We start from the raw sequence: 15,838 nt of genomic DNA, 5'->3' as shown, positions 1-15,838 counted from the left end.
CGTAGTGAATAAATCAGAAATACGAAACAAAAACAGCAATGTGATTCGTGATGTTCACTGCTTTTTAATAAATTAAAAGAACGGTCTATTAAATTAAATTGATTTAGGGTTTAGGGTACAACATGCTCGATTAAAGAAAAAATATCAAGGAGGCTTCAATCCAAAAACATTGGAAGAGAAAAATACTTCGAATATCGACCTGTTCCAATGAAATAGTTAGAAATTTTTGACAGTATCGAAATGGAATATTATTCAAAAATTTCAGAATTATCTGATAAAACTTTAAAATTAAGGATGACAAACGAAGAAAATCTTAGGGTGAATACCTAGATACCAAAGACTAAGAAGACCAAATAAAAACCTCATTTTGTAAATTAAAACTAAACCTTAGTTATTTTCTTAATTTAATTTTATTTTGTTGAGGACAAATACTTAAAGATATTAATATATAATGATAAAAAATATTTTTTTTAAATAAAAAATATTTTAATATTTTAATTATTAAATTAAATAATTTAATGGATAAAAATTTGCATGAAATTATATTTGAATATTTTAAACAAATTTAATTAAAGTTTTTTATTTTATTAAAAAAAATTGACAGTCAGGTGCAGCCTATTTGTCTTATGCATATAATATATATTAAGATGAACTAGAGGCTTAAGAAGGAAGTTTCTTTGAAAGAAGTCTAGGTACTGTCGGAAAATACAGTCCGTACGAGATTACTAACCAACAAATCTCGCTCCTTCCTTCTCTATGGCTCATCTCTCTGTGTATGTGTGTATGTTTCCGAGCTTCTATGAGCAGAAGGAAGCTCATTTGCGTTATAAAGCTATGCCGCGTCAAGTTCAGTCTCGCCGTCTCTCTCTATTCGTAATAAACCTCTACATCAAGCTTAAAGCACAATGTCTATCTATGTTCGTTATAATCCTCTGCAAAAAGCTAAAAGATCACTGTACTCGTCGTCGTCGTCTCTATATTAACCGTGATAAAGATCTGCATCAAGCTTCTGAGGTTTATACATATATATGACTATGCTTTCTCAGTCTCACCTTATTTTGTGTGCTTCCAATTATTTTGAATTTACCTTTTTGCAACTGGGTTTTTACTTGGAAGTGTTCATATCAGTCCACATCAGAAATTATACATGTTTAATGTTTAAATCAATTTATTTTAACTATCATTAGATTTGTTATGTATAGTTTCTGATGTGGACACTAAGAACAGAAATTAGGGTTTATGTAGATGGATCATCAGAATAGGATAAACACTAAGAGAATCATTGAAGGAATGAGCGAAAGAGAATCATACTATTTTCTCATCTAATTCAAATTTTGTATGCTGTTGTATTTGAATTAGATGTTTAAATAACCACATAATCAACCACACTTTTATACCAACTATAGATTTATTTGTTTTTCAAAAGAAATTGAAAACCCTATCACAACTAGAAATTTACTAAGAAATTTCATTTCATTTGGGAACCGAAATGAATTTACTCTAACCCAATTCATTGCTTCTTCATAGTTAAGTTTTAGTGTTTAAATATCATGATGTTATAAAGAGAAGTCAAGTCAAGTAAGTTCTTTAACATAATTTGTGCCTTTACAATAAGAACACATGCTTCAAATTATGTCATAATATGTATGAACATTGTTAGAAACAAATTATGGAACATATTTGGACCAAACTATTTTGAATCGAAATGAAGCCATATTTTATGCTGCTAGGTAGGTCTGGTCTTACCTTTTTCTGTTTATTTTTCATTTAAGAATTGTTATTGGATTATGTTATCGCATGATGATTTAGATGTTTTTAGATTTCAGAATTGTTCGATGAGATGTTGATCATGATCATCAACCTTATTATTTTGAGTTTGTGGTTAACAGGTTTTAAAAACAAAAAAGAAGCATCATGGAAGAGAGCCCATTCCCTGCATGGTCATGGTCAGTTGATCAATGTTTAAAAGAATACAAAGTGAAGTTAAACAAGGGTTTGAACGCATGCGAGGTTGAGAAGCTACAAGGACATTATGGTTGGAATGAACTCAAGAAAGAAAAAGGAAGGCCCTTGTGGAGACTAGTGTTAGAACAGTTTGACGATACACTTGTGAAGATTCTCATCGTCGCAGCCTTAATATCATTCATCGTTGCTTGCCTTCAAGACGACGACATCTTCGATTTGGATCTAGAGGATTTTGTTGAGCCTTTAGTGATTGTTCTCATTCTCATAGTTAACGCTATTATGGGAGTGTGGCAAGCCACTACTGCTGAAAAGGCATTGGAAGCCCTTAAAGAAATGCAATGTGAGTCCGCCAAGGTTTTAAGAAACGGATATAAAGTTCCACATTTACCAGCACGAGAGCTTGTCCCAGGCGATATAGTGGAGTTGCGTGTAGGCGATAAAGTTCCCGCCGACATGAGAATTGCAGTTCTAAGAACCTCAACTGTAAGACTCGAGCAAAGCTCTTTAACGGGAGAGGCTAACCCTGTTTCGAAACACGCGAATGCTATCCCAATGGACGATTGCGAACTTCAAGCCAAAGAAAACATGGTATTCGCAGGCACAACTGTCGTTAATGGTAGCTGTTCCTGTATTGTTGTGGCGACAGGTATGCAGACAGAGATCGGTAAGATACAGACGCAGATACACGAGGCCTCATTAGAAGAGAGTGACACGCCTTTGAAGAGGCGGATTGACGAATTTGGCAGTGGACTTACTACCGCTATAGGCCTTATTTGTCTAATTGTGTGGGTAATTAACTACAAGTATTTTCTATCGTGGGATGTTGTTGATGGATGGCCTACAAACTTCCGATTCTCTTTCAAAGAGTGTACATACTATTTCAAGATAGCTGTCGTTCTCTCCATTGCCGCAATCCCAGAAGGACTTCCTGCAGTTATCACCACGTGTTTAGCTTTGGGTACGAGGAAAATGGCGCAGAAGAACGCTATTGTACGTAGGCTTCCGAGTGTGGAGACGCTAGGGTGCACCACTGTGATCTGTTCGGACAAAACAGGGACTCTGACGACTAACCAGATGTCTGTGACGGAGTTCTTCACTTTGGGCGAGAATAGTAATTCGTCTCGTGTGTTTCGCGTGGAAGGAACGACATACGATCCAAATGACGGTGGGATTGTTGGGTGGAATTGCTGTAATATGGATGCTAATTTGCAGGTGATGGCCCAAGTTTGTGCAATATGTAATGATGCTGGAATCTTATGTGATGGTCGTCTTTTTCGTGCAACGGGTTTGCCTACTGAAGCGGCTTTGAAGGTGTTGGTTGAGAAGATGGGGGTTCCTGGTAACAAGCTTCGGACTAGAATCCGTGGCGTGTTGCAAGTTTCCAAGTATTTGATTGATTGCAGCACTGTTAAATTAGGTAACGAGAAACACTAAATTATATGTTGCCTTCAGTGTTGCTTTTAAGTGTTCAAGTTTTTTTAGATGTTGTGTATTTGTGTAATGCAGTGTCCTGCAACTGGTGGATCAAAAGATCAAAAAGGCTGGCTACTCTAGAGTTTGATAGAGTTCGCAAGTCGATGAGTGTTATTGTTCGCGAAGCAACAGGTTGCAACCGACTTCTTTTGAAGGTATGCTATATTATTGTAATGCATTTGTTCGCAAATGGATGGATACCATCCTATCAATCTTCCATGAAACAAGATTATTCCAAACAATCTGATTATTTCCAAATAACCCCACATCAAAGAAGCCCATGTTCTCGGTTGATTATCTACCTTGGAGTTGATTTATTTGGGTAAAATGTAGCATCAATTTTTTCTATTCTCTAATAAAGTCATTCAAATCACTAAATTAAATATTAATGTTTGGAAAAACATTACCATGTACATAAAAAAGGGTATGATGGCCGACGAAACATAGTTTATAAATTATATATTCTTATGGTGTGAATAAAATGTGACATTTGATTTTTGGTAGGGAGCTGTTGAGAACGTACTGGAGCGGACATCGCATGTTCAGCTTGAAGATGGATCGCTTGCTCCAATTGATGAAGCATGCAGACAGTTAATCTTGTTGAGGCATTGGGAAATGAGTTCAAAGGGTCTGCGTTGTTTAGGAATAGCTTACAAAGATGACTTGGGAGAGTTCTCAGACTATAGTAATGAATTCCATTCTGCTCATAAGAAGTTGCTTGATCCATCCAACTATGCCTCCATCGAATCAGACTTGGTTTTCGTAGGGGTGGTTGGGATGAGGGTGAGATTGCTGACAGTTGTTTTGTTTTTTTAGAGAAATAGTAATATGAGTTAATATAGTTGAGTGCGTGGACGCAGGACCCGCCTCGTGAGGAAGTGCTTCAAGCCATTGATGATTGCAGAGCAGCTGGAATAATGGTGATGGTATTAACAGGAGATAACAAACTGACAGCAGAAGCAACTTGCAGAGAGATTGAGTTGTTTCCTCCTGGCGAGGATCTAATGGGAAAAAGCTTTACTGGTAAAGAATTCATGGATCTTTCTCATTCAGACAGGTTTAGAATTTTGTCTCAACCTGGAGGAAAGGTTTTCTCACGGGCAGAACCTAGGCACAAGCAAGAAGTTGTTAGGATGCTTAAGGCTATGGGTGAAGTTGTTGCCATGACCGGAGACGGCGTTAATGATGCACCCGCCTTGAAACTCGCTGATATTGGAATTGCTATGGGCATAACTGGAACTGAGGTGTGTATTTTGTAATTAGAAGGCTAGTAAAAAATAGAAAAAAAAGAATCTTATTGGTTATGGTGCATGCATGCAGGTTGCTAAAGAAGCTTCGGACATGGTGTTGGCAGATGACAATTTCAGCACGATCGTGTCAGCAGTGGGGGAGGGTCGTGCTATATACAACAACATGAAAGCATTCATAAGGTACATGATATCATCTAACGTTGGAGAAGTAATGTCAATATTCCTAAACTCCCTATTAGGAACACCCATTTGTTTAATACCAGTCCAACTCCTCTGGGTGAATCTGGTAACCGACGGTCCACCCGCCACAGCTCTGGGTTTCAACCCGCCTGATTCCGACATAATGCAAAAACCCCCAAGAAGAAACAGCGACGTTCTTATAAACTCATGGGTACTCTTCCGCTACTTAGTCATCGGATTCTACGTCGGTCTAGCAACCGTCGGCATCTTCATAATCTGGTACACTCAGCCTTCCTTTCTCGGAATCAACCTTGTTAGTGACGGACATACTTTAGTCGAGATGTCTCAGCTTCGTAACTGGGGAGAGTGTTCTACGTGGTTCGATTTCGATGCCACTCCTTATACAGTTGCAGGAGGTCGCGTGATTAGTTTCTCGGACCCTTGCGAGTATTTTACAGTCGGGAAGGTGAAGGCGATGACGCTTTCACTTTCGACTCTGGTGGCAATTGAGATGTTTAATTCGTTGAATGCTTTGTCTGAGGATGCAAGCATACTGGTGGTGCCTCCTTGGAAGAATTCGTGGATTCTTGTGGCTATTACCATGTCGTTTGTGCTGCAATGCTTCATACTTTATGTGCCGTTTCTTCAAGATGTGTTTTCTACTGTACCGCTTACTGTTAGTGAGTGGGTTTTGGTTATCTTGTTCTCGCTGCCTGTTATTCTTATTGATGAGGTGCTTAAATGGTGGGGAAGAAGGAGGTGGAGAGCAGCCAAGTTGAAGATGGTTTAAGTTCTTATATTATGTTCTGTTATTATTGTTGTCTTATGTTTTTCTCTAGGGCCTAGTGAGTATAATTATTAATATTTAGCTATAAAACTTCTTCTAGTCTTTTGATTAAGAGAATACTAAAAAAAATTGCTATTAGCATTGAGCACATTTAGTGACTGACTGTTTTAATGCATTGTAGTTGTGCTTATGTTAAATTAGAAATAAATCATCTTCAACTTATGTTAAACAATTAGTTAAAGGCGCATTATACCAAGAAACAAAATTAATTCTTATAAATCTATTTTTTTTATGGATTACAATTCTCAATGCCAATTACATTCGAATTCCACAAGGTAAAGTACCATATTTTGGGTGATATGTTAGAGAGTCTACGAGTTCTGCAATAACGAAATAATTAATATCACAACTATCTTCACATTCCACAATTTGAGTGATAAATAGAGTCATCGATTTCGCAATAATGAACTATTTAACGATTATTTTCAGATTTCGCAACGTTTGGTTATTCAGATATGATAAGTCAACTATTTTGGGATTTACAAAATTTCATCACTTCTTCGAACAAGATCAATTAGAAATCTGTCAAGATTGAGTGCTCCTAAAATCGTCTAACAAGTATTTGTGTTGGAAAATACATATTGTTAAATTTTATTTTTCTATAACTATTCTTGATCGGTTCAAATGTAGTGCTTATGTCTATAATTTAGACATGTAAGAACTAAATATTTTATCCAAATTTTGTCTAAAAAGAGTAATGTATTGACATATTTTTATTCTCCAATTATAATTTTTCTAAATAATTATCAGTCCACAAATTATTTTGAAAATATTTTTAAGGTTCTTTCACGTGATATAAATCGATAATTAATTTGGAATCGATATCATATCAGTTGGATTCAAAATTAATTATTGAACAATTTCAAATAAACCTAATTAGGATATAAATTAACAAAAAAAAAAAAGAAGAAGCATGAATAGAATACCATAAATAACCTTTTGTGTTTATTTTGTACTTTTGAAAAAAAACAATTAGGGTCACAGAACAATTGGCAGCCATCGTGGACAACCGCTAACCGGCCGTCGGGGCGCACCGTCCGTAGACACAGACTAGGTATGTACTAATGTAGCAGAGCGGCCAACGCTAGCCCAACACGCGCGAATTGCCAACATGCGGCCATTGTAACAAAAAATAATCCCTCTCCCAAAAATGGAGTCGATGCACAACTGAGGTTTGATAGAGTCGCCACCTAGTGTTTATCTTCACCTAAAGGGATTTGAGAAGAAGCGTGATAGGTACAGGCGGCACAGCACGATAGGTATAGACAGAAAAATACAATCGGCACGGACGAAACGATATTGTCCTACGCCGTAAGTAATTAGATTGGTGCCAAAATCACCATTAATCAAAGGAAGTGAGATCGACACAAACGGCACGACACGATCGGCACGGGCGACAAGATAGGTATAAGAGGCACGACACGATCGACACGGACGACCCGGTATTGTCTTGCATCGTTCATTAAGTGTCGCTAGTCTAAGGTTTCTTGTGCATTTGTAAGTGTCGCTGGAATTTCCCTCGATTGCGGTTTATCTGTGATCATCTCTTAGAGTTTTTGCAATTACTCTGTTTTATTACTCTTTTTCTGCCATTATGAGGAAGAACAAAAGTGATAAATCAAAAGAAGTCATGTAGTTTGTGCTACACTACAACAAAAAAAAAAGACTTTCGGCGACGCTTAAAAAGACTTCTGCCAACCTTTAAAAGTGTCGCCAAAAAGATCACCGACACTTATTCTTGTGTCGCCATAAGTTGGGTGGGCACAAGTTATAGCAACGCTTAATTAAGCGTCGATAACCTTAATTTAAGCGTCGCTAAAAGTCTTTTTAATTTTTAACAATTATTTTATATTATAATATTGATTTGTTTTTTTTAACAAATTTATCTGAATATTTTTATTATTGTTTTAAAATTAAATAATTATTAAAAAAATAAATTTCATACTAATTATTGACAATTTTAATTATAACCAAATTAACATAAATTCTCTCAACAAAATTATATTATAAAATTATCTCATAAAATCATATAATAGTCAAAACGATCTGAAACAAAGTAATTTTGAACAACAAATATGAAATAAAAAATTGGAAATAGATGATTTTTATATACTTTATCTTCTTCTTGGCCTCCGCTACAACGATGTAAATGAATATTATTTTTAAGATAAGAAATAAAAAAAAGTATATTGATGTAAATTAAATAAATATAGACAAAATTGAAAAAAAAAAACCTGGTTGTTATGTTCACATTTCTTCTTTCCCTACCATTGACAACTCGAGGATAAATACTTTAATCAGTCATCAGTATCATCAAAAGAAAAAACCAGATACAAATGATTAACAAAAAAAATATGCTCTAATATTTCAGACAATGTAAAGGAAATGCATATCAACAAAAGAATAAAGGCATGAATACATTTATACCGTGAATCCTGAGGAAGTAGAATCGATAAACAATACCTGCCATTAAATAAGCTCCAAATAGGCAGTGCAATTCTAAAATATTTTAAACTTAATTAGTAAAAATGTGGCATGAAAAGCAGATTACAAACTAAATTAACTTACACGATCATTCAGGAATCAAACCAACCATATCTATTCCATTAATCGATACTATCTTCGCACAGCCAGACGGATATCTTAAAGATGTAACCTACTCATACTGAATTCAATAATTGTCATCATGATGCAGGGTTTTTAGGTGAGTGACATAACCACAAGTTCTAACTTTCTCTAGTCTATCAGGTCCCTACAAAAATAATCAAGGACGGTTCTCGATCAAGTTTAAAAAAAAAGATGAATACGACTAAAGACTCACCTGAAATCCATCGAGATCACATGACACAGACACTGTGAGTGAACAATTGAGCTGAGAACCAATTTTCGACATTCTAATGGATTCACCAGTGTAGGGGTTCTTTTGTCTATTCATTAAGTTCATAATCAGAAAGGAAAAGGAGAAAAATGATATTTTTTTTTCACCAAATAATGAAAAGAAATCTTACCAACAACATCAATAGTCATGCTCGAGGTATAACCAATGGCAAAACATGCAGGATAACCTAAAAGAAGCAAAACCATATAAAACCATTAAGGTACATATATAGAGATGAAAAATCTTTTTTTTACTTTATTTAATAATAATACGAATAATGTCTATCCTCTATAACAAGACCAAGCAAAGTCTGACAGGCATTTGTATTATTGATGGCTTAATGCCTCAAAAGAATTTAAAAACATAATAAATAGATAACGATAAGAGTTAAACATCAAAAGTTTCACCTTCAATCTTGTTAACTACAAGCCATACCACAATGTGATGGTCCTCTGCAATTCTTGCAATTCTGAATGAACAAGGGAAAATAAAACAATGGGGTTTCATTCCTTAGTATGTTTTGTTTCATATGAGCCTAGTTTACAAATGAAAACATAATCAGTAAACAAACCAGGCAGCCAAAACACCGGGGTTGGTCGTAGTTGAAAATCATTGAATCACAAAGTTGGTCCATAGAAATGAAGAACACAATGAGCCAGAAATGAAGAACACAATGAGCCTGAAGTAACATAGGAAATCCAAGACATAAAAGTGACTCAATGCTAGTTCTCCTTTAATTCCTAAAAAAATATATATAAGCACTAACTTTTCAAAAAAAAAATATTTAAGGAGCTAAGAACCTCAGTCATATTTTTTTTAATAAACTACAGATATTGGTTGCATAAACCTAAAAGAACAAATATCTATGATATTTGACATTCCAATTCTAAACTACCTGATAATATAGTTTCAGAATTAATATGTACTTGCAAGAGATCCACACTTCTCTTAAAATGGTCACAAGAGCCCTAAAAGGCTTTATATGGGTAGCTTAACAAACACTCTTGAAAATCATTCTGAACTGAAGCAAAAGTAATGATTTCATTTATTAACCTTAAAGAATCTATACACTTTTATCTTGCATTATATCCAACAGACTAAACATGCAGTAAATCAATATAGATAGATAGATAGGAAAGTGGTTAGGGCCGGTAGCTAGAAGATTAGAGTATACAACTATAGTGATATATATGTATATTGTTAATACAAACACAACTATTGCTTGAAACTCATACTGAAATTAGATATTGCTTCATCCATCACCTTCAAGGCTCTCAAAATGGAATTTAATTCATGGTAGAAAGAAAATAGTATCCTGTTCTATTTTAATGCCATGGATTGAACCATTATTCAACTTTCTTCACTAATAAAACCAGTCATCGACATTTATGAATTATATCAACTTTTCTTCATTTTTTGCAATATTGGCTCAACATTTATAATAGATTACTGAAGCCATTAATAGCCATCAAGTTTATCCCAAAAATTTACAACCTATAAAAAAATAAAGGAAACAAAACAAAATGGGAAGGAGTGTGTATATATGTGAAAAACCCACAACAAAAACTACCTTATCTTAATGCTAGAATGATTTCTCTTCCCCTTGACAGAAAGAATGAAGCTATCAACTATAATTTGTAAAAGGATTGCAGATGAGACAAGAATAGTCTAAACCTTGAGTGGGGATAAAACATATTCAATTCATTGTTAAGAAAGTTCCATGTCCTAAAATGAAAGCAAACATACAAACAACTATGAATTTGGAACAAAATTTTTAAGAGAAGTGCATTAAAAATTATTTTAAAGAAGCATATTGCAACTTCATCGTAAGAACTATTAATAATCTGAGTCTTCAGCGCCTGAATAACACAACTAATGGCACAATGAAAAGGAGTTTCTTCACTTTCATTTTCCTGCATATAGTGTGAAAGAAACTTTCAGTTACAGTAATCATGTAACTCAGTTGATATTTAATAACAACTTTTTTTCTTCATTAACATTGTTGTTCCAATAGATTGACTATTACAGTATCCTTGTGCATCTAAAATTCCTAAAGCTGAGAACTGTGTTATATAATTTGGAATGCCATAACCATACAGAATGACTAGAGACATGCTTAACACTTCAAACAAAAATGCTAGAAGATTCATTTCACATTCCATATATGAATGTTTTACGCCCATGCACTTAAAGAGAGGGTTCTCGGTTCCTAACCCTTATACAGGTGGTGCTGAACATTTTGGGAGAGGCATCAATCAGATAAACCACCAGTTCTTTATTTTCCTCGTTACCCTGTTTTTCAAATGTCAAAATGAAAAGCATCAACACATGAATAGAGAAAATCGCATCAGAGGATATCAAACAGACAACACAAAAGCATCAGCCACGAGAGCGAAGGCGAGCTGGGTTCTAGAGACCAAAAAGTTGCGGAAATCTATATGGTATGTCTAAAAAATGTTGTTCTAGTTTAAACAGATGCCTCTGGAAAGTTGCTAAGGTCTCTCATTTGCATAGTTTATACACAATTGTTTCGAAGCTGTTCTTTTGGAAATCAGAAGGGATAACATATAATGACATCACTCTGGTAGCTATTATAGAAATTTATCCAAACAGTTGCAAGCGTCTCAATGCCATATATATCAAGAAAATAATTAAGAAGATAAGATCATAAACATGTTAGCTCTTGACTATGCTTGCGGATATGGAGGTGCAGAGTGTTCTTCCCTTCAACAAGGTTCTAGTTGATGTAACTCAAACCATAATGTATTTCATCACATTAAAATCGAGGAATATGAATCAAAACAAAACGAACAAACATAATTAGGAACAGAACATCAATGTACTCTTAAATTGAACCTCGATTTTCATTTTTTTTGTCTACATTTTACAGTGCACATGTTCAGTTCAAATCTAAAATCAACAATGAAGAATAAAGAAATATAATAATAAGAAGAAAGGAGACGCACATGTTGAGAAATGAATTGTTCAATATGTAACTGTAGCTATTGGATCTGTAACAAAATATCCTCACCGAGAACGTGAAAGAACAACAACAGTTATTCGACTGAAATGAATATCCAAGCAACGGATGAACTAAATCTTTAAAACGCTTTCTAAAACCTGGAAGATGTTATAGGTAGGCCGTTGTCAGATGTAATGACATCGTTCACCGGCGGCAAAGAATCAGCGATATCGGATCGGACGTAGAGTATCGATCGTGATTCAAGATAGTGGCTCTGAAGCACCGTATTCAATCTGCTATGAGAGTTAGGGCATTAGAGAGTGCACGCTATTTGAGAATTGAGAATGGTCTGGATAAGAATTATTTATTTATTTTAAACTGTAAATTATAAATGAATTATTTAATAACTAATATATTTAAAGATTTTATTTATTTTATTTAGTCTGATATTAATTCTATTTAATTAACTTATATATATATATAATTGACTCAAAATACAAATAAATTTGAACTTTAAAATAAAAATGATATAAAATTTCATTACAATGTTTAATCGATTATATTATTAAAAATAAACTAATTTTAAAAAATAAAAAATAATACATACAAAATTATTAAAATGAAATGTTATATAATTATTTGTTATTAAGGTTATGAAAAATATAAATCAAATATAATTCATAAAGGATGTCATAAATAGGAAAAGTTGGAAAAAAAAATATTTATCTAACATTTGCCCACGCTTAATATGCGTGGGCAATTATGTGTCACTAAATGCATGTTTTGTTGTAGTGCTAGAAGGAATTAAGGAAGCAACAGTCAAATAAATTTAAAAAATTGCTGAAGAAGTTAGCAAATAACAACAGGATAAAAATACAAGTAAGCAATCTACTCCAACTACTGGTGGAAAAATTTCTGTAGAAAATAATGTAGGAAAATAGGTGGATATTGAAGAAGCTTGGAAGATACGCTATAATGAAATAGCTAATTTGTTTGGGATCAAAAATCAGATTACAAAGCTCCTTATAAATTCCAAAGGGGAGAAATTGTCTTTAATAATGACAAATCACATCAAATTACAATTAACTCAACATCCACTATCTTTAAAATTGGAATCTGCTAAAAAAGAAAAATATGAAAAAAATTGCCCAATGGTAGTTGCTAGAATAAAGAAGCTAATGAAGACTCCCAAATCTAAGTCATTTACTATCAGGATCAACTCGACATGGAAAACTAATGAGGTCTTGAAAAAGAACAATGCAAAAAAGTCAGAAGTTCATTGCCTATAAAGGAAAAATCTACTTGAAAAATACACAGATAAAAGTTGAGGTACTGAATTCTATATTTCAATTTAAATTGCCTACTAAAGTAGAGGAAACCCGTATAAAGGAATGAGAAATGTAGTTGTGGGAAACTATATAAGGAAAAACAAAATATCTTTCCCAATTACTAAAGAGGTTTTATTGAAGCAATGTAAATGAAAAGGGTTGGCGAACATTTCAGAAAATATCAATGATCTATATTTCCTTAAATTCAAGAATGATCTAATTTGGAGGAAATTCTAAGAAATGGGCATACACATATATGATCCAACTGTATGTGGTTGAAAAAATGGTCTGAAGACTTGAACCTATTGAGTAAGCCAAAAGAAAATGTAAAAATATGATTTAAGCTCTAGAATATACATGCATGTATGCACAATTTTGAAACCCTTAGTCATTTTGCAAGTTTATTGGGTAGACCATTATACATTGACCTAATTACTAAAGGAGGAGAGCACTTATCATTTTCTAGAATTAGCATTGAGGTGCATCCTAGAAATACATTGCCGAAAAGTATGACAATAGTAGACAGAAAAGGAAAACCTACTGTCATCAAAATCACTTATGAGTGGAGGCAAGACAGATACTCTTTCTATAATACCTTCTAACATGCAGGCCCAAAATATGATTTGTAAGAAGAATATTAGAAATTTCATAAAGGTCAGAAAGTAAAGATGTAGGAAAATAAAATAAATGTGTCTGTAATCAAAGAGAAAAATGTGGTTAAAGAATAGGAAACAAAAGATAAAGAAAATTATGTACAAGTAGAAAGCAGTACGAAGAAGAATGTAGAACCTCAACCTAATCACGTTGAAAATAGATAGTTGAAAAATCAAAATCAAATCAAGTTGAAGTAGTTGCTGATGAAAACTGAAAGGAAGATACTCAGACTAATCAAGAGGAAGAAGAGAATTCTAAGGTTAATCTAGAGGAATCCAAAGTTGCTGAGAATTCCAAAGATGAAGTTGAAGGAACTAAAGAAATTGATCTAGAAATTCAAGTTGGGAACAACAATGTGAAGAGCCCGATAATCCTGAAAAATAATAATTTCTATCAAATCAGAACGGATTCATATAAATAAAAAATCAAAATGAGAATAGACAGTATTCATCAACCTCTTTAGTTCACCCCCCTTCATTGAAAAAGGAAGGGGGAGAGGAAGGACAATAGGAGGAAGAAGATAACATATTGATACAACAGGTTGGTAAGGAAATAAAAATATTGATTGAGATAATTAGGATTTAATACAGTTTATAATATTTGTTTGTAATATTTGTTTGTATGCTTGATTGCTACTAATCAGGTGTTTTAGGGTCGTTTGATTGTCATCCTTTAATCAAATTTAAGGTTTGTCTAGCTTTAATCTTTGACCCTCCCACTTTTAAGATATTAATGAAATAATTTTAACCGTTTTTAAAAAAAAAATTATTATGTTTAATTTCTTGCATAAATATAAATTAAAGTTAAAATAGATCAAAAGGATGATAGAATGAAAACAAACAAATTCTTAACCCTTTTTTTTTCCAATAATCCAGTGTGACAGGAATTGGAGAAAAACGCTACAACAGAATAATTTAACCAAGGGATAACCACGCCCCTAACAAAAAAAACGTGTACCTAATGGTGATTAATGGACGCTAACGGAACGCCATCAATCAATCAATCGCTAACAGAATACCAAAATACGTTAGCGATTAATGGACGCTTTAAAATTTATTTTTGTTTGTTATGTAAAAGTTGTTTGTTTTTGTTATATTATATATATATATATATATATATATATATATATATATATATATAATAATGTTTAATTTCAAAGTACCCGGATTGATGAACGGGTCGAGAGTTTTGATTAATTTTGATATATATGTGGAATAAATGGATGCTTGTGTCGGGTAGGGGCGTAGGTTGACTCACTCATAAATTTTAAATGATTAAATTAAATATAATATATATAAGTTTCAAACTTGTAACATAACAAAAACAAGTACGTCTTTTAACCAACTAAGCTAATTAGACTTTATATTTTAAATTCAACACAATATTTGATAAATAAAACTTATTGAACTAATGATTTATATTTAAATTCAATTTAAAGTTTGATAAATGAGTGTTTGATGTGGTGGAAGTCATTAGTTCAAGCCTAATTATCCCTAAACCCAATGTGAGTTTTTCTATTTTGACTTGCTCCCACGCCTAAATGAACAAGAGGCTCGTGGGATTGACGTGAAGTGGCAGGGATGACTATATTTTTAGGAGCGAACTTCGGGTGAATATGAAACGCATGGATACAAGTTATGCCTTGAAATAAAAGACAATTCAGAATCTGTTTTGTCCACGAACACGGACCCTATAATAAAATTTTGTATTAATTTCTTATAAATTTTGTAAGACCTATTTATTAATTCGTGATATATTTAAATAAAAAGAAATAAATATTTTTTTATTATTTTTCTCTCTTTGATGAGTTTATATACAAAATATATATACATATACAAAATTATAAATTAAATTCAATAATCACAAGTGGTGTAGTGGTTAAAGTGTTCATATTTTAAACTTGACAAATGTTTGAGTCATAACTGGTACGAATTTTAGAGGGTGTATTATAAAGATTAAAATGATGATGGTACAAGTGAGTGTTATGATGGATTAAGGGAATTGTCGGATTTTAGAAGGATATCATAAAGATTAAAATGTATATGTGGGTGTGATGATGGATTAAGAAAATGGTCGGATTTTAGAAGGGTATTATGAATATTAAAATGAGAATGATAGTTCAAATTGGATCAAAATGACCAAAGTGAGGGTGTAGTGTGATTGACAATGACGAATCGGATGGAACAAAATGCTTAATGTGTGGGTAGAAGGTGGTCGATAATACGACGATGAATTTGTTTCATTATTTCTATCATTTTTATGTGTTTATACACAAAATATATATACATATAAATATTATAA

The 15,838-nt window shown here is 33.2% G+C and overlaps 1 protein-coding gene across 1 annotated transcript; it reads left to right on the top strand.

Annotated features, from left to right (window-relative positions):
- Nucleotides 1-724: 724 nt before the first annotated feature.
- On the top strand, nt 725-5,830 carry LOC124938132 (calcium-transporting ATPase, endoplasmic reticulum-type). The gene is made up of 6 exons (XM_047478508.1): nt 725-1,014; nt 1,890-3,382; nt 3,472-3,593; nt 3,943-4,221; nt 4,299-4,682; nt 4,759-5,830. Exons 2-6 carry the CDS (start codon nt 1,915-1,917, stop codon nt 5,656-5,658), a joined length of 3,153 nt encoding a protein of 1,050 aa, XP_047334464.1. The 5' UTR covers nt 725-1,014; nt 1,890-1,914; the 3' UTR covers nt 5,659-5,830.
- The last annotated feature ends 10,008 nt before the right edge of the window (nt 5,831-15,838 follow it).

Source organism: Impatiens glandulifera, chromosome 5 (assembly GCF_907164915.1).
Source record: "Impatiens glandulifera chromosome 5, dImpGla2.1, whole genome shotgun sequence".
Lineage (NCBI taxonomy): Eukaryota > Viridiplantae > Streptophyta > Magnoliopsida > Ericales > Balsaminaceae > Impatiens > Impatiens glandulifera.
Note: the sequence above shows the minus strand (reverse complement) of the source record. Positions and strands in the feature narration are given on the sequence as shown.